The 18,832-nt window shown below is 49.4% G+C and overlaps 1 protein-coding gene across 1 annotated transcript in view; it reads right to left on the reverse strand.

The window, feature by feature from the left end:
• The window catches only part of Igf2r (insulin like growth factor 2 receptor), an 88,057-nt gene that overhangs the window by 6,330 nt on the left and 62,895 nt on the right, over positions 1 to 18,832 (reverse strand). Inside the window, exons 23-42 of the mRNA XM_032894713.1 lie at positions 16,100 to 16,264; positions 15,351 to 15,494; positions 15,087 to 15,262; positions 14,751 to 14,838; positions 13,782 to 13,997; positions 12,269 to 12,399; positions 12,001 to 12,098; positions 11,315 to 11,451; positions 10,349 to 10,539; positions 9,210 to 9,336; positions 8,575 to 8,694; positions 8,150 to 8,406; positions 7,532 to 7,750; positions 5,648 to 5,797; positions 4,780 to 4,941; positions 3,790 to 3,997; positions 3,357 to 3,503; positions 2,451 to 2,685; positions 1,728 to 1,864; positions 696 to 810 (exon numbers count right to left, since the gene is read on the reverse strand). Coding sequence (XP_032750604.1) covers positions 696 to 810; positions 1,728 to 1,864; positions 2,451 to 2,685; positions 3,357 to 3,503; positions 3,790 to 3,997; positions 4,780 to 4,941; positions 5,648 to 5,797; positions 7,532 to 7,750; positions 8,150 to 8,406; positions 8,575 to 8,694; positions 9,210 to 9,336; positions 10,349 to 10,539; positions 11,315 to 11,451; positions 12,001 to 12,098; positions 12,269 to 12,399; positions 13,782 to 13,997; positions 14,751 to 14,838; positions 15,087 to 15,262; positions 15,351 to 15,494; positions 16,100 to 16,264 — 3,223 coding nt within the window. The remainder of the gene's footprint in view (positions 1 to 695; positions 811 to 1,727; positions 1,865 to 2,450; positions 2,686 to 3,356; positions 3,504 to 3,789; positions 3,998 to 4,779; positions 4,942 to 5,647; positions 5,798 to 7,531; positions 7,751 to 8,149; positions 8,407 to 8,574; positions 8,695 to 9,209; positions 9,337 to 10,348; positions 10,540 to 11,314; positions 11,452 to 12,000; positions 12,099 to 12,268; positions 12,400 to 13,781; positions 13,998 to 14,750; positions 14,839 to 15,086; positions 15,263 to 15,350; positions 15,495 to 16,099; positions 16,265 to 18,832) is intronic.

Raw genomic sequence — 18,832 nt, forward strand, 5'->3', positions numbered from 1 at the left:
AACAAGGCAGCTGGAAACACGGCCCAAGAGCAGAGCATCTGCCTGGTTTGTATGAAGCCCTTGGTTCAACCACCACCCCCATACAGAAAAACCAAACTCAATAAAAATGTCTTAACATACAAAGCTGGGAATTCTGCACCTAGACTTCTACAAGTAGTACCTTAGTCTCAGAAGTAAGAAAGACCTTTTCAAAGCAGTTTCCAAAAGAGCAGCTCACATGCTCCCCCTGTTGGCCACGATCCTCCCTAACACCACCCAACAACTAACTGCCTGGGACACTGCAGTCACTCAGGAAGCCCAGCACCTGCTGTAGGCCCCAGAGGTGGTTGTTGGTGCAAGCAGCACCCCTTAACTCCACCTTGACACTGAGGGACAGCAGCCAGCTCTGTGCTGCTCAGTGTAGCATCAACAGCTCCAAGGCTGGTTCAGGACTGTGCTTCTTAAGGCAAACCAGGTTAAAAAGCTGAGGTGGCCCTGTTTTGATGTACCTTAGCCCTCAAGTGGAGGTAGGGACATCTCCTATGGGAAAAATGCTGCATAGGACAAGACAATCTGTCCTCTAAGTCCTCAGTCTCAGTGAGCATTTCTGAGACAGTGGCAGTCCCAAACACCCTCTCGTCTGTGTGTGCACATTCCCAACTCCCACGTGGAAATGGGGGAGGCAAAGAGCCACAGTGTGCTGGCCAGCGGCTCACCTCTTGAACGCAGGCCTGCCCACAGTCTTTGCACAGGTCAACTCGATCACTGAGGATGCGGTCTTATTCCCACCACAAGGATGGCCTTTTGAGTAAGTGACAAGGACTGTTTCATCTGCAACAGGAGACAACGAGCTGGCGTTATTTCTAGTGCGCTGCAGAACAATGTCAGGGCTTGAAAATCTACTGCAAAGGCAAATGTCAGCTCTCTAAAAGTGTCCTCCATACTCAATAGCAGGCACTGGCCCTTACACCTATACCACCACTACCAAGGGAACAGCAAGACCACGAGCTTCCTACCAGCTTCCTGGATCCTCAGGAATGCTAAGCCTCCATGGCCACACCTAGATGACTAGCGTCCAACTGCATGGTAGCCAGGAGTTTCGGGAACAGAGGATCCCTAAGATGTGAGTTTGCCCATCTGGTTCATGTGTTGGGAATTTAATTCTCAAAGGGAGCCACTGTCTTAGAACCTGAGTTGGTGATTAAAGGCCACATCCCCTCAGAATTCCCTTTCCATTTTAGTACACATGTCACCTTGTACTTCAATCGGCACAGTCAAACCCTTCTCTAGCCTTAGAGGCAGAGCAAAATGTCCAACATCCAACACAGCCTTGCCACTGTGTTTTCCCTCAGCTGGGAAAGTATGCCTGTCCTTTAACAACAGATACCTTCCTCTTGGCGAGCTCGCATTTAAACTACTGCAGTGTCACGATTACTGTCCAAGAGCTTGAGGAAATACATGGTAGTCTGTACCCCGTGCCCTGCAACTATGGCTTTCTTAGACATGTGTAGACATACATTTAGAAGACAATGTGCAGCCAGAACACCATCACCAAAGGTGCTTTAAACAGGCTATTTGTGCCTCAGCGTGTACAAAATAGCATGTACTTCATGTTTCAGGAAGTGGGTAGAAATGCTTCAACTAGTCAGGGAGCAGCCCTGAAGTTCAGACACTTTCTCTGGCACACCAGGGACAGCCTCAGTCTTGATGCAGCAACTGAACCAAGGACAAATACCTCAGAGCCTTACCTATGACTTCCAGCTTTTGTGTATGAACAAGCCCCAAAACCTGGACTTGACCAGTGGCACTCTTCTTGCAAATGCTGGCTCTCTCAGAGCAGTCCAGGGGACCTTTATATACTCTTTGGCACAGATTGATAAAGTACCTACACAAAGGGGTGTGGAGAAAGGGCATGTGAGATTTCTACTCTGGGACACTGGTGAGACCTGTGATCTCCATGCTCCCTTGCAAGAGCCTTGGGGTGCAGAAGGAGCAGAGAGCAGAGCAGTCATGCAGCGCAGCTGACTCAGCAGGCCCACGTGCAGGGACATGTCCCCATGTAGCCCTGGCATGGTGCGGACAGGAGAGGGAAGGCTGTAGAAGGATATAGCAGGCACTCACCTAGGTCCCCCGACTCACAGCCCCGAACTGCAGCAGGGCCTGTAAGGCTCAGGGCGCCTGGCGGAGCAGGCGCTCTCTACATGGAGCAGTCAGGGGAATTAGTTCAAAAGGCAAAGGCAGAACTAAAAGCTGCCAAAGTCCGAGGAAACCTATCCTTCCCTCAGACCTGAGCAACAGGAAGCCCTTCACAGTCGCCTCCATGGATGCTCACCAGAACTCCCCATACACTATGATTTTGGGGTCACTCACTGACAATCTAGGCTGTGTCTCAATGAGAGCCCCAAACCCCACGGGTATGTGATATTCCTGTCTTTGCAAACTTGAGGGACCTCACTCAGTGGCATACTCACGAGTTTCCTTCATGCACAAAATCCCAGGACCCCGTGAGGGATGAGAGCAATCGCAAGTCATAGGTTTTATGCTTCTGAACAAACTTGCACTCCATCTTCTTCGGAGGGCAGACAACTTTTGTTTTCCACTCAAATGTCACCTCACACCCACGATCCTCACTGAACACTTCTGGCCTCCCGATATCTTCGTTCTCATCACAGGTAAATATGATCGCAGACATCCGGTGACTGTTGCCTGCGGAGCAATGACATGCCAAGGTCAGACCAAGGGTGGGGCATGTACCTTGACTTCACCTATTACTCCTGGCCGTTTTCCCAAGTGCAGTCTCAGTCATAGTTTGTCTCAGTCCTGAAGATCTATCCCATACAGACTCAGTTACTCAGATCACACCAAGACACACCCTGGGAAAGCATTTGATGCTTGACTGCACATTGATAAGGACAAGGATTTAAACAATCAGCCAAGTATCTATAATAATCTAAACACTTCAGTGCCACCCATAGAAGACTTGGAGCTAGTCACCTCTCACAAGTCAAATGCTTGTCCCTATCACTTAGAGAACTATAGTGTCAGGCCTTCATACCACTCTCCTTCCGCCTCTAAGTCGCAAAGGAGCCATGGTGCTGAAGTTTGACTCTCCAGGAACATCACCCTTGTCTCACAAGCCCTACAATTGCTACACAGCAAAGTGACAGTGACTCAACCCTCACTAGCACCCTGCAGACCCAGCAGAGTGGTCAGAGCATGCCATCTATGTTTTACAAACATGTTTGCCTTGTCATTCCAGGGGTGATGAGTGCTTGCTGCAGCTAATGAGAGCATGACTTGAGTAGAGAAGCACGGCCTTAATTAGCTTGGCCATCCATAGGACACCTGCTCCATCCCCACACTCAGGCCCCACTCACTCGGTCTGCAGAAGCCCCACTCGTGGTCACGATCGTAATTCGCAGTTTTGCTACACCACAGTTTCGCTCGTCCCTCTAATACACATTCGTCATAGGTCTCCCCTTTGTAAATGAAGGGGAAGACACAGGGCTCGCCATCTTCCGTTTCTGGAAGGAAAGGGGTATGGGTCATACAAACGAAATCAACGCGTCAGCTGTGCCTTACTAGATGCTGTCACCCTCGGACTCCCTTAGAAGCTGTGTACTCGCCCTGCTAGCCGGGATTCACCCAGACAGACAACATCATGTTCCAGGCACAGGCACACGCATACCAGGGAAGGTGATGTGGCAGGGGATAGTGTTCACAGATTCAAAGCTTCATTCCCCAAGTATTTTCCTGCTAAGTCTAATCTGTGTACAAGAAATGTGAATTGGCCACACTGTGAAGATTCACCTGGAGGGCAAGGATCACCGTTCACATAACTCAGGATGACTGCTTCATCCTGGTGCCTGTAATCCAGCTGCATCGACGCTAGGCGCCCAAAAGAAGCTCCTTTGCTCCCAGAGAGCAGACAGACCCCGCCGTCCTTGCAGCCTTCCTGGTCTAAGTCAGCTGCCGTTGTGCACACCCCTATACTGTATGTGTGAGCGTCCCGAGTGACCTGCACAGACAAAATAGCGATGGATAGCGTCGGAGCACGGGCTCCTATAGTTCACATTCCTGTACCTGAATAGGACCGTGCCTCCCTGCTGTCTCCCTGGGCCAAGGTCACCTCCAGAGGTCACCAGGAACTCCCAGCTGACCCTCTAGGCAGCACCTCTGGTCACTAGAAGTCATCGTCATCCTGGGCCAGTCTCTTCTATCTTGTTCTCTCCCTGGTGGCCCTGGTTGCCAATAGTGCAGCCCAATTGTCCTCCCCAGCCAGACCCGGCTGCTGAGTCCCAGGTTCCTCCTACCTTCTCGACCCCCGCAATGCCTCAGCTGAGATATAGAGCAGATGACCCACATGTAAACATGGGCCTTGCTTTCCTTCCTCACTGCACCCGCCCATGCAGAAAACTATTCCTGAACTGAGAAAGGTTCCGCACTCTGCACTCACCAGGCTCACTGACCGCCCCAGCCCACAGATGCATGTATGAAGGCTTTGTATAATGCTGCCTCACTCGCTTGCCTCTGTGCTTGGCGGGCTGCATCTCTTTACCTTGCGCTCAGACTGGCAACTCAGTGCTTCTCTGTGGCTTCCTGTAACCATACTAACCTTCCCTTGGCCCCGGGAGGGGTGGGGTGTTCCAATGCACACCTTCAAGTCACTCTGTCTATTATCCACCTGTGTTATAGAATCCCATGGCCTGCCTCGCTGGTTACTGACTGTGTCCAGCCCTGTGTCAGAGTGCCTTAGCCCTCAGGAGGCTGGCAGGGCCGTGGGAGGGAGGGAGGCCTTACTTTGAAAGTGCTTGTGGAAAGGCTGGTCAGGTTGAAGCTATAGAGCAGCTGCTCATCTGTTACAGCACAGCCCTGTGTCTTCACTTCGTCAGGACAGACAATCGGAGTCTCCCACTCAAACACAAAGTCACAGTCATTGTTCCTTATCAGCTTAGGAGTTCCCTGTGGCCAAGAAAAACATGAGTCTTAAAAAACACAGTGTGAGGACAAGATCCGCCATACTCTTTCCTGGGAACAGTGAGGACATACACCCCTGACACACACTACACAAACAAGCACAGCCAAACCAGGGAGCAGATCTGCATCCTGCATATCCAGACACCAGGAATACTCATGAGGACAAAAATACCGCAGCCATATGCTCCCCACAGCCATGAACTTTGAATTAGAGCATGGCTCTCGCTCCATCAACAGCAGCCGAGAGCAGCCAGGTGGTCAAGAATTCCATGTACACTTGCTGGTGAGCTCTTTTCTGAGTCAGATGGGGAAAGAGCTTCTACTAAAGATGGCAAACACTGGGAAAGAAAGTGTCAGCTGCTCGGGCACTGCTGCCCTGGGAATGACAAGTGCATCCCAGACGTCAGCAGGACAGAGCAGACAACAGTTCCACCTGCTCATCTGCTCCTGAGAGAATAAAGCGATATAGTGAATGATGGCATGTGCCCAAAAGGTCTAATCAGAAAACCTTGTCCTTTAAAAATAGAAAGATACTTCAACCTTTTAATGTGTTCAGAATCAGTGCTCATTAAATGTGACTTCTACTCTCCAAGCTTCCCTGATTTTGGACAACAGAAAGCATCCATGTTACCTCGAGCCCTAAGTCATGTCTTGGCTGCTGTGAGTGAAGCTGACAGGGGCAGGTACTCACCATGCTGATCCCTCTCCTGCAGTGAAACGCAATGAGTGAGGTGTAGTTCATATATTTGTCCGCTAAGCAAGGAGTGCTGCTCTCAAAGTTCAGGTAGACCTCATTGGCCACGGGATTGAATATTGGAGGGCCTGTAACTCTCCCAATATCCTAGAAGAGAGGAAGCAAACGGTGCTTCATAACCATCCCAAGGTTGGCAGATTAGGAATTCACACGGACCTGCTGCAGCTCTACACTGTCAGCCCTTAGCGACACACCTGTGCTGCTTTGTGACTGGCACGAAAATAGGTCGCCTGCACGCAGAGACGCCAGAGACGCGTAGACAGAAGCCAAGGGTGTTCCCACTCGTGTTTTGCTTTCAGATTCTGAGCACTGGTGACTTCTGTCCTCATTCACAACAAGAATTCCACAGCCCCAAGCCCAGGAGGAGGAAAGCAGGAGCCCGGGCGATGCCCTTCCTAGTGTCCTGATATCCACACTGCCCTGAGGTCATGCTTACTCAGCTCGGCAGGTCCTGTTGGGAATGTCCAGAGGGGACAACTCTCGGTGCATGTGTGTGAAGGGCTGTGTGGCAGTGTTTGTACCAGTGTGAGCATGAGTGTGTGCATGAGCACGTCTATTGTGTGGGTCACTGCTATGGGGCATGTTGAGAGCATATGAAGTAATACCTTCACCAATCAAAGAACTTAAGCAAAATTTGAATCTGACAAAGGATGGCCAGGCAGGAAAATTCAGCAGATGGAGCTTCTGGGAAAGGATTGCCTGGCAGAGAGCCGTGTCAGGATGCTACTGAAGAACTTCCTATTAAAATGGTCCTCCTCTGCACAATACTACAGTACTCTTCACATAACTTTTAAAAGGACACCGAATGTCCCACAACAGAACTAACAACAGAGGGGATTTAAAGTCTAAAACACCACAAGGGCGTGGCAAACCACAAGTACAACTCCACATATCCAAATCTACACCAAATGTTTTCAGGGCGGAGAATTTAGTTATAACTATAAATGTTTTTGCCCTAATTGTCACTCGTTACTAGAAAGAACTTGTGTCACTTAAGCCTTTTAATTATACATGTACTTGAAAGGGAAGCACAAACTAGGCCAGTGTGGTTGATGCCCGCTCTGGGTTAACACCTTTCTTGGTCAGGTTTAATCCTGAGGCTCCTAACATAACACATAGAATGGCTATCAGGGAAGCTGGAGATGGCCCGACGGTTAAACGCACTCACTGCTTTAGCACAGGACCTGGGCTCAGTTCCAGTACCCACATAGGCAGCTCACGGTCACCTGTGACTACAGCTTAAGGGAGCTAGTGTCTGCTGGACTTCTGTACCTACTTGCACAGACTAAAACAGAAACATATACATGTAATCAAAAACAAAAAAAAAAAAAAGCCTTTAAAAAAGACATCGGGGGCGTCTGGAGAGATGTCCACAATAAGGAAAAGCACCCTAAAACAGTTAATGCCTTCAACTGACCACCAATCTCCAAATGCCTGGGGGCCACCGTACCTTCTTTCAGAGGATACTCAAGTTCCCATCCTAGCACCAACATCACATAACTCACAAGTGCCTGCAACTCCAACCCTAGGGACCGAAACCCCTGCTCGAGCCTCCAAAGGTTGAATACATGTACAGCACACACACACACTCATACGCATGTATTTTAAAAAGCAAATCAATTTTGAAGCAGCTCAGACTTCCTGACCAGCACGATTGGTTGGCAGCTCTAACAACACTCTCACACTAATGGTCTCAGACTTAGCCGTCTGAGCCTGCACGTCTATCCTCTCTGCTTGAGCACTCCTCTGAAGCACAGAGCGCAGCACGCAGGCTGTGACTACAAACTTCAAAGATTCCCAACCCTGGCCGTACACACTTACTATAGGGGGCCCGTCCACGGGGACTTTGCATACTGAGGCGCCTGCAGGGCAGGGCACTCCGTGCATGGGATTCAGTGGCTGACAGATGTTGATGTAGAAGTCAGGGGTGGTATCAGAGGTGTCGTCCTCACTCTCATCGTATGCTTCATAACCACCAGTGCGGTGGATGAGAGGTGACAGGTCAATAATCGAGCTTCCATTCCGCACGGTGCATTCCGTCTGTTCAAAAGAAAAGACTACATTTGAGTCTGCAAATGATTTTTTTTCTAGTAACCATGACAGTTAGCTTAAAAAGCTAAACCCATGTATGATGGAATATGCCTACAGTTCCAGCAGCACTCAGGGAGTTGAGGCAGGAGAATTGCCACAGTTCAAGGCTAGCCTGGACTATAGAGTGAGTTGAAGGCCAGCTTTGGATATAGTGTAAGAACGCCATCCCAAAAGAAGGAAAAGGAGAAGTGTTAAAATAAAAAACAAAATAAATAAAAACCTAAGGAAGATTGAACAAGACCACCCGGCCTTAGCCTGCTGGGAACCAGTAAACAGAGGAGTGTGTGCAGCTGCATGGCACAGGCACTGCCCTGCCAGGCAGCCACAGTCAGGCGGGGGCACACTCACCGCCTGCTCACAGGCCAGGGGCGTGTGCCAGGAGAAGAAGAGTGTACACGACTGCTTGTCCAAGGAGATGAGCATGGGCCTGTTGGTGGGTCCAGCCTCCGGCCGGCACACGAAGCTGATGACACTCTTGTACCTCAGGCCTGACTTGGAGGGGCATGGGGACCCATTCTCATACACCAGCTGCAAGACCTGATCCTTGTAGCTCAGCCTCTTGCTGGCCTGGCCCACACTGATCCTGGTCTGTCCAAAGCAGGCCCCTGAAGCACAGGAAAGATGGGTGAGGGGTCAGTGACTAATTAGCTTCCTAGAAGAACACAGTATCTCCTAACTACTGCAAGGGCCGGGAGTGTGGGTCTTGGAAGTAGAGTTGGGGCTAAGGCCAGCCCTAGGGACAGCAGTCAGGCAAAGGAAGCTACGGCACTCACCTACTCCAGGGCTACAGTTCACATTCTCCTCACAGATGCTCATGAAGACCATCCCCTTCTCGCTGTAGGAGGCTGTGATGCCAGCTTTGCCACTTAGGGAGCTCAGGTCAAACAGGTGGCCTGCCACATGAAAGGGAAGAGGGTGCTCAGACCCAGGAGAGCTCACAACAGCCAGCTCACAACAAACTTGTGGGGGACTCTGATCTTCACACACTAGTTAAGAGCTCTAAAGCACTCCAACTAGCAGCGCCTGACACTGGACCACAGTCTCGGTCCTCTGGGTACCACAGCAGCCACTGTCACTCCTGAGGCCTGAGCCATCTCTCCAACAGTCAGCAGCCTGCCACCCACATTCCTCTTGGTGCTCAGCAGCAAAGAGGAAGGGTAGAAGTCTTCTGATAGCTGTCCTGTTGCCTTTGAAAGGTGGCCAGACCTTGGCACTGACATGGCCGATGCTATCAGCCAAGTTAGCCAAAGGCATAGTACAAAGCAAGATGGAGACTGGCTTTTGGAGGAACAAGGTAGCTGCCTCTATAGGATCAGCACGAAGCTCAGAGAAAAGGCCAGAGATGCCTGAACACCAACAGATGCATGTCCTCGGTCCCCCGCGCAGGGCTGTGGCGGTCTGTCCTCACCTGTGCTGGGGTTGGTGACTTGGCAGTCATCGTGTACGTTGCTCTTCACAGGACAGGCAGCAGGTGTGGGCCAGGAAAAGGTGTACTCACAGTCCTGTACAGCACTGATGAACAGAGGCCTGGAGTTCTGGGGCAAGCAGAGAAAACCACTTTAGAATAACTGACACAAGAGGGGGTGCCCACCCATGCCTACAGGGTAGGCATTCGTTCCAAGTCTTGGGTTGTCTCTAAAAGGTAAGCACAGGGCAAGAAAAATCAAAGGTAGGTAAGGTGTCTATGGGTCTCACACAAGTAAGTCAGCAAAATACCCAGGGACCACAAGCTAGCTAAGGGAGCCGGACATTTTCTGATAATAGCCCAAGGGAGCCAGCCCAGCAAAGAACTCCATGAGCAAAACACTGGCTAAATGCTTAGTTAGAGAATACCTGTTACAGTCAAAACGAAAGGACCCACCAAAAAAGTGGCTCATAATATTAACTTTTCCGGGCACTGGCTACAGCTCACTCCTGGCCTCAGTCAGGTACTTCCCACCACGATAGAGCCAAGACAACTTGCCCAACTCTACCCTCCTTCTGCACACTTCTTAGCACTAAGGCAGAGGCTTGCCACCCTCCAGTATGTCGGGCAGCTTGTATCCTGGCCCATAAGGCATCTGCTATCTCAGAGATGACCCTGCTTACCCAATTCAGATGTGCCCCATCATGTATAGAAGCATAGGAGTTCCTCTGTGTCAAAGAGAAACTACCCATGCTATCCACACCTGCTAGAAGCCAACAACCAGGGAAGGAGGCAGCTCAGGAGAGCAGCCCTGCTAGGCGTTCTTAACACCTGCACAAGTCACGCAGGAACGCTCAGTCTCCTCTCTACATCTTGCTGACAAACACGGGACAAGCAGCCAAGTGTTAACTGCCCTTCTGTTCTTTAAGGAACCAGAGTAGACTCAAAAGAATCAACTAACCCTGCACCTGAAAGTGTCCAACTATATGCCCAAGGAGTCAACAAGGGGACCCGTGTATATGCACCTTCACGACCTGCATGCACCACAACCATGCCGCCCTGACCTCTTTAGCTTGTCTCAAAGGCAGCCTAGCATTGTCACTAGCTCAGAGTCCTACACTCTCTGGGTGCCATTAACTCACCACTTGGCTGTCACTGCAGGTGAAGCGAATAATGGTTGACCTTTTCCGAATTTTGTCGGGGCACAAGTCACCATCCACATACTTCAGGACAGTCACACCAGCTGTCCACTGAGGACCATCCCTCACCCTGCCGAGGTTCACAGGCTTGGAGCCATCCAGCAGACAAACAGCTGCCTCTGGAGGGCACGGATCTGCAACACAAGATATAATCAGAGCCTCCTGGGGTGACTGCAGTCTCCTGCGGTGCAAAGTGCAGCTTAAGGTATGGTATTATCCAACCCCTCCATGCCCACCCCACGCCATCACTTCTAACACTGGGTATGATATGGCCAACCCTAGATGCCATGGAGCACTGTCAGGGCCTCCATCCTCACTCTTTAGTCAATGCATTACTAGGAACTCTGCTGACTTCCTGTTCTCCAAACCCTTGCTCCTATGCCTGAGGGAGCCAGCCCTGCCCCAGTACAGGACCAGAGGAAGAGGCTGCCCACTCATGCCGAGGATGAAGTTAGAAAGCTTCACCCTGAGGGGGACTGCACCTAACCACTTCCACCCCCAAGGGGGATTTTCACCTTCTGTATTCCAAGGAATTCCCGGGAAAACTGCTGACTACCTTGTGTCTTCTAGTCTCCACTCTCTTCCCAGGCCTGGGGGAACTACCTCTAAATGGTACGAGTCCCCAATAGGATAAACAGTGGGCCACCTAAGGATCTCTAACCCCACCCACCCCCGTGTCACATCCTGCTTTCTTTCTACCCATAGCCATGATTAGAAAGGTTAATATGTTCTTTGCAGAGTCCTCAGCATCAACAGAACCTGGGCCACATGGGAATCAATCACCAAGACCCTCAGACCCTTCCCTTCCAGCTCCTAGGCCAAACTCCTTTCACTCAGGCCTCTCCTGCTCTGTCTGTCCCAGAAGGCTCATCCTGGACAGTCACCCACAAGGAGAGGATCACTACTCACCTGTGCCAGGCTGTGGAGACAGAGACTTGCATACGTTGATGAGGTAATGCTCAGTGGCCCCTGTCCTGGTCACAGCCTCCCAGTTGTCACTGTATCTTGACAGTGAGGAGAGGTCAATGGAGTTGCCAGCCTCATCCCTGCAGAGAACAGAACACCACAGTCAGGGTCCAGTTAGCTTCAGTGACATGTCTGGCACTCTCCTCAGAAGGGCTCAAGCATCAATGTGTCTGACGTCCTGTGAATCAAGCTTACTGCAGAACATAATTTTCCATATGCAAAGTGAGCAAGACGCAGCCCTGAGCTTTGACAAGTCAATGTTCACTTCAACAAAATGAACTATCTGAAAAGCCAAGTTTGGAAAAGTCTGTCCACACAGGCCAGTGAGAATTGTAACTCAGTGGCCAGCAGGAGTCACCACTGGCACTCAGAGTCATTTCTAGAAGCTGCCTCACAAACCTCCTGCTGTCTAGACCTAAGGCCACTCCATCCTTACAAACCAAAGGACTACGGAGGGCTGTTTCTGTCCCTGACTCCTCCATGTGTATCTGATGTACCGGCCCCCCATGTGGTTATCTGGAGCCCATCTACCCAGTGTGAAAAGAAGTGGGTAGACTAAGCCAGACACTAGCTGTGAAGCAGAATTTTACCAAGAAGGATGACCCAAGAAAACAGACATGTGAACTTACTGGATAGAACACTCTGTCACATTGAAAGGTGGGCAGGCATACTGTGTTCGCCACTCAAACAAATAGGAGCAGTCCAAAGTTTCCTTCAGAAACACTGGCTGAAAGGTCAAGGTGAACATACGTAAACGTGGGAGCACGGGTGAAGGGTGGCCACGCAAACAGGTGCTCAGGAAATAGTGCACCTTACAGATGCCCTCAAAGAACAGCAGCTGGAGTGGGGACGGCGGCGGAAGACGGGACTCCCTATGGGAGTGCCACACAGGCTCACCTTCTGAGTCGTCCGGTCACAGTAGAAATAGATGGTTGTGGAGCGCTGATACACCTTATGGCAGGTGTCCCCCCCACTGTAGTTCATTTTCAACAGTCCATTTTCGAAAGTCAGCTTCTGATTAAGGAGCCCTGCACAAAAAAAAGCACATCTGTAAGTCTCTTGACAAGTGCTCCCGGGCTGTGGTGCTAATCCAAGACCTGTCATACTGCACGTGCCCATACAGCTGCACTACTCATCCTCTTACGTGACAGGAGGACTTAAGATGGCCAGCGATAGGTGCAGCCTACCAGTATGAAGTAGTGCCTTCTCCACACCTGACACATGCCACTTCACCATGGTCCCTTTGGAGTGTTCACGTTCCCCACAGTAGCCATTCCCACCTATTTAACAGTCTAGAGTGGATTTACTTCTTGTCTACCTGCTCAGATGGCTTAAATGACTTATCAGTTGTCAGGTGGGGGTGGGGTGTTTTGTTAACTGAGACAAGATCTCACTATGGAGCTCAAACTGGTCACCAACTCCAGATCCTCACACATCAACTGAGGGCTGGAATGGTGATGGCAGACAGGCACCACTATGCCAATCAAGTCTGTCAGCTCTAGGTTTATCATTTTATGTGCGTTAGCGTGTTTGCCTGCATGCATGTCTACCCTCGAAGGTCAGAAAAGCGTGTGAGATGCCCTGGGAATATAGTTACAGATGGCTGTCAGCCAGCATGTGGGTGCTGGGAATGGAATTCCAGTTCTCTGCAAAAGCAGGCAGTATTCTTAACTACCAAGCCAGGTACAACCTTGTCAGTTTTCTGGCTAACCTGTTATCGTGCACCCCCTTGATGCAGACTGGGACAGACTGCCTGCAGATACCCAGCATTGCCTACTTTAGTGTGTCCAGCCCGCAGCTAGCCTGAAGAAAACCTAGGGGCTCAGGGTCAGAAACACTGCCTTGCAGTTCGTAGCCCACTCAGTTGAGGCCTAACTCAGAAAAGCCTAACTTCTACTTTTCCTTCTTTCTCTGCCTTCCCTGGTTCTCTGAAGCCCCACTCCTAGTTGGTATGTGGAGCTGCCTGTCTGCTTTATGGCTGCTTCTTAAGCCTCCTGCTGAAAATGACACTGTAATATAGAAAGCATAGCTTTCTCTCGTCTTCCTCAGTCCCCTCCTCCTGGCAACCACCATGATTTCCAACTCACCTTGCCCTGTTGGTTTGTTCCAAACTCTAAATTGTCCTCAGGAAGCGGGCAAGATGGCTCAGTGGGTAAGGGCACTTGTTGCCAAATCTGATGACCCAGGAGCCACATGACAGAAGGAGAGAACCAACTCCTGCAATTGTTCTCTGACCTGCACTTGTGGTCAGTAATACCCATCTTGCCTCCACATAAAATAACTTGCCCAGAAGCATAAACAGAAGCATGGACAGATGGACAGAAGCCTGCTTCCTTATGTCATTCAGCATGTGTTCCTCCCAAGTTTGAGAAATATGATCCTTACAACTGAAGACAGAAAACAACAGTACCTGCCACTTTCTGGAATCCTTGTGGTCCTTTCTTTTCCTGGCATGATGAGACTGCCTTGGACCCATCATGGGCGGAGCACACATCTAAGGACAGCTTCCCACAGACCCGCAAGTAGTAGGTGTACTCGCCAGCACTGATGATGGTGTCATTGAGGGCCAGGGGCTTCAGGTCATACAAATTGCCGTGCCTGGGGTCTTTCACCTGGCAGTTGTCTCCTTCAAGAGTATAAGAGCCAAAAGCAGATGCTATAACCCAGGCATTCACAGCTCCAAATGGGAACAACTTCTTTTTTAGATAAAATTTCGTATTTACTTTGCAGTACTGAGACCTAGGACATAGCACACCCTGTGCAAACATCCTGTCACTGAGCTACACTCGTACCGATTTGAGACTGGGCCTTATTAAGCTACTGAGACTGGTCAAACTCACTCACAACCCAGGGAGGCAGCCTTGAACTTAGGTTCCTCCTACTTCAGCCTCCTGCAAGCTGAGGTTAAGGCTTGTACCACCAGACTAGGCAAGGTTTACAATTTTCAATCAGGCAATGATCATCAGAAAGTGGGCTGCCTCCATATTGTTTGTTTATGTTTAAGACAGACAGGTTCGGAGGGAGCCCAGGTACACCAGCAGATTTTAATAAACCAAGCCCATCCTGGGGTTGGGGATTCAGCTCAATGGTAGAGTGCTTGCCTAGCAAGCGCAAGGCCCTGGGTTCGATCCTCAGCTCAACCCTGACTGCTTTACTGGTTTCAAGAAAGCCCAAATCCAATCCGCATGTAGTAGAGAAAGGCCAGTGGTAAAAATTTAACAAGTGGCTTAGTAAAGACCTCAAGGATAAGGGGTGACCCAGCCACTGGTACCTCCTGACCCCATAGGCAGCCATCATCACAGGGCTTCCTATCTGAGACATCATGGGTTTAGCACATATATTACACTCTGTATGTACAGCAATGTAGGCTGGGGCTTACCTTCCTCTCTGACCACAGGACAGGCCTCCACTGTTCGCCACACAAACACATACTCACAGTTGTTCAGGAGTTGGAACATAGGTGAGCCCTACAACACAAGCCAACACTTTGCTTTGTTTTCTGCTTTGTGAAAACAAGCAAGAGCCTCAGTGAGTATCCAGTCTCTCACTCGCTCAAGCCAAGTGTTCAAGCCTGAGGAAAACAGTGTCCTCCAGTCAAACACTAGCAATGCCCCCGATTTCTATGAAAGCACAGACTTTACCAACATGGAAGACTCCGAGACTAAGGGACACGGGGACAGAAGTAACCGCCAGCCAAGCACTGAGGCACACTCACCGACGTCTGGGCACATTCGAACACTATCCTGGTGGAGTAACGCTGGTTTCCACACCTATCCCCATTCATATACAGGATGCTGAGAGATCCGTTTCCAGTAGCTTGAGGACTGATCTGCACCACACCCAAGTTCTGACTTTTGTCTTCTGACACCATGCAGGACCCCATTGCAATGCCTGAATAGACAGGAAAGGTGAATGAGGAAAGGCTGACTTTGGTTTCAGTCAGACTCCAGGGATGCAGCAGAACAAGGCACCAACGCACCATCGCAGCCAGGAATGTAAGGCAGTGGGGTGCACACGCTCAGATAGAAGCGCCTCTTCTTCCCGTGCACAGACGTGTCCACAGCAGTCCACGGCTTCCTGACCATGCTCAGGGCACTCAGGTCGTACTCGTTCCCAGCTGGGTCTGGGGTAGAAGGAAACACAACAGAAAGTGTCTTCCTGTTTGTTCTGGGACCACTCTCCCCACCATGTAAAGACTGCCAGGATTCAGAGGGCATGCCTTGCAAGACACAAGGAAATCCACAGGAAGTCTGGACTGCAGAAACATACCCTGTCCCTGCTGCCCAAACTGTCCCTCCGTAGAAACCATCACAGAACAGCACAGACACTAAGCAGTCAGAGGACACAGCCACCTCAGGGCACAACTGAGGAGCTCTTAGGTCTTGTGTCTTTTTTTCTTCCTCATATGAACTTCGGACATCTGTGTTTGATTTTCTTACTTGAGTTTTCTTCTAAACACTTATGTAGCATCTGGCCCACAAACCACCATTTAAACCCGTGACTGAATGGGGGGGGGGGGTCTCTTCAAGAGAAACATGTGCATCACTAAACATCATTAAAAGACAGGTACCAACCGTCATATCTCCTGTGGAGCAAAGCACATGTGCTACATTTACAAAGGGCTACCTCACACTCAAGCATGTGGAGACTCAGAGGCAAATAAACAGAGACAGACAGACCACGCATATTCCCTCATGGAAACCCAGGCTACTAACTCCTAGGCCTCACCAGTCACTTGACAATCCACTACAGAAGGAATACAAGCCAATGCAGTTTCAAACTCAAAGAAGGTGTTCCGGATCCCTCGTGCAGAGTCAATGTCCTGATGCAGGAACTTGGGGGTCCCTGGGTAAATTTCACCATTGCAAATGAAACGGATGATGAATGCTGTGCCTGTAGAACAAGAAAGCCACCAGTCAGAAGGTGTCTCAGACTTAGGACAGTGAGGGCAGCAAGAGGCCTCATAGCCATCCTGCGGTGATCACAAAGCAAGGAAGCTGGCTGTCAAGAAACCTGATGTCAACAGTGGAAGGACTGTCCTAGCACCACTGACTGATGTGACAAGCTTAGCAGGAGACCTGATCTAACCGCTCGCTCTTCCCATCAGAATGGATTCACGTCTCACATCTGTTTATCATTCCATCAGAAGACAGCAACTTTTGTCTTCTGACTTTTTTGTTTCAGGAAGCCTACTTCCCTGTCCCCCCTTTATGGGGTTAAAGAGGTAAGAACAACATCAAGGAGGCACATGGGTGTGCTGAACCCATAGTGCTAGCCCAAGCCTCACCACAGTCTTTAAATGCTCCCCAGTCAATGCTAACAGAGCTAGGTGGAAAATGCTTTCAAAACTCGAGTCTCAAAAGAACATAAAAGAAACATGAGTAAACGTTCTTACTGTAAACCAGCAGTCAGCAACTGCAGAGCAAAGTGACTGCAGGAGGAAGCACAGTGCTTTGTACACTGACACAGGGCAGCTCTGTATGCATGAGCAGCTCGCTGAGACCGTCCACTCTGAAGAGAAGAACCATGGTCCCTCCGCACTCGCTAACTGAGCTTCCCTCCCAGAAAACCATCCTAGCCTCGAGCCTGAGCCCCTTCTACTCAGGGAAAGGGAAGACACCCCTGTGGAGCACACTGAAGGCCTGATCACCCTCAAGGGAGCAAACATATTTATGAACTTTGGTTAACTCTTTAGCCAACTACAATGATCCCTTCCCAACTCCAAATGCTGGCTCGTGCCTGGAGAGGGCCTGCTGGAGATTCTTGTCACCAAGGAGCCTCACTCCCTTCTCCAGTGGAACCCCTTCCAGATGAGGCACTATTAACCTGTATTTACATTCTCAAAAGTTTATTTAAAATATTTTCAATTAGTTTTTATTTTATTTCTAACTGCCACACAGCAACTATACATTCATGGGATTATATGTGTCCTAAGTCAGTGTCGTCAGCTCTGTCCTTTGCCATACAGAACATTCCTCCTACCCTGCATACTGCTAGCCTAGCTATTCACACTCTTCGCCATTCCCTACCCTAGACTCTAAAAGTTACTCTACTCTCTGCTTTGAGATCAAGTACTCACCATAGCTTCTAATCGTCAACAACAGGAAGATCTGTGTGTCTGACTATTACTAAACATGGTATTTAGCCATGCAAATTGCTTCAAATGTGAGGTTTTTCACTTGTTTTTTTTTTTTTTTAGAAATTTCCCACTGTGTGCCCATTTTCTCTAGGTATCTATCCATCTATCAATCATGGAAAATTTGGTTGTTTTTATACATGGGCTGCTGTGAACAAGGCTGCAATAAATACACGTACTGTATCTGATGTGTTGAGTTCAAAACCACACTGGGGCTACTATATTATTTAGACAAATGTTACTACATAACTGTTTTTCTTGATTTTTGGTCTTGAGTGTTCTCTCTCTCTCTCTCTCTCTCTCTCTCTCTCTCTCTCTCTGTGTGTGTGTGTGTGTGTGTGTGTGTGTGTGTGTGTGTGTGTGTGTGTGTGTGTCTGCCATGGTGTACATGTGGAGAGCAGAGGACAACTTTATAGCATTGGTTTTCTCCTTCCACATGTACACAGGCTCCAGGTACCAACTTGAGTCACCGCATCTAGTGGTTAATTGCCTTTACAGAGTGAACCATCCCATTGGCTCAAGGTATTCCAGTATCAAAACAAGGCCTCACATGTATTCCAGGCTAGCCATAGACTTGAACTCCACCTCTCCACCTCATAAACACTGGGCATTGCAATCATGCATGGTGCACTATTTGTAGCTGCTTCCCTAACAGCTGTACTAGCCGGCCTCTCCCTGAACCACCTGCTTCCTGTCAGGAGTAGCAGTTCTGGCTGAGAATCTATCTCTGTGCTTTTAGACAGACAGACAGACAGACAGACAGACAGACAGACAGACATACATACATACATACATACATACATACATACATACATACATACGGCATTTAATGTACTGTTATTGTGACCCTTGTGCTGCTGAGTTACTTCTATGTTCAGAAGTAACTGTAAGCAAATGTTCCCTGCCATTCCATTGGTTCTCCTCACTCGACTGTGTCTTTATTGCATAAAATCTGCTTACGTCTGATGTAGTAAATTCGAAGAATTTACCTATGTTGCCAACTGTGGAACTCTGTTTATTTCTGAATTTAGAGCAAACACTCCCTGTTCCATACGGTGGGTCATGACCTGCCTGTATTTCTATTGGGGGATTTTATTATGAAGATATGATATGAAGGTGTCATTCTGTCTTGTTGGCGGCACACAGCTGTTTACAGCAGTCCTTAATGATCATTTGTAGTCTGTGGAATACACTGTTATCACAGTGTTGCATTCCCAGTATCTGCTCACTGGAATGTGAAGAAGGGAAAAGTAAGAAGCCTACAGTGTGGTGCACATCATCTAGGATGGCATTCTCCACTCCCTCCCAGGCCCCACTCAGATGGC

Source organism: Rattus rattus, chromosome 2, assembly GCF_011064425.1.
Source record: "Rattus rattus isolate New Zealand chromosome 2, Rrattus_CSIRO_v1, whole genome shotgun sequence".
Lineage (NCBI taxonomy): Eukaryota > Metazoa > Chordata > Mammalia > Rodentia > Muridae > Rattus > Rattus rattus.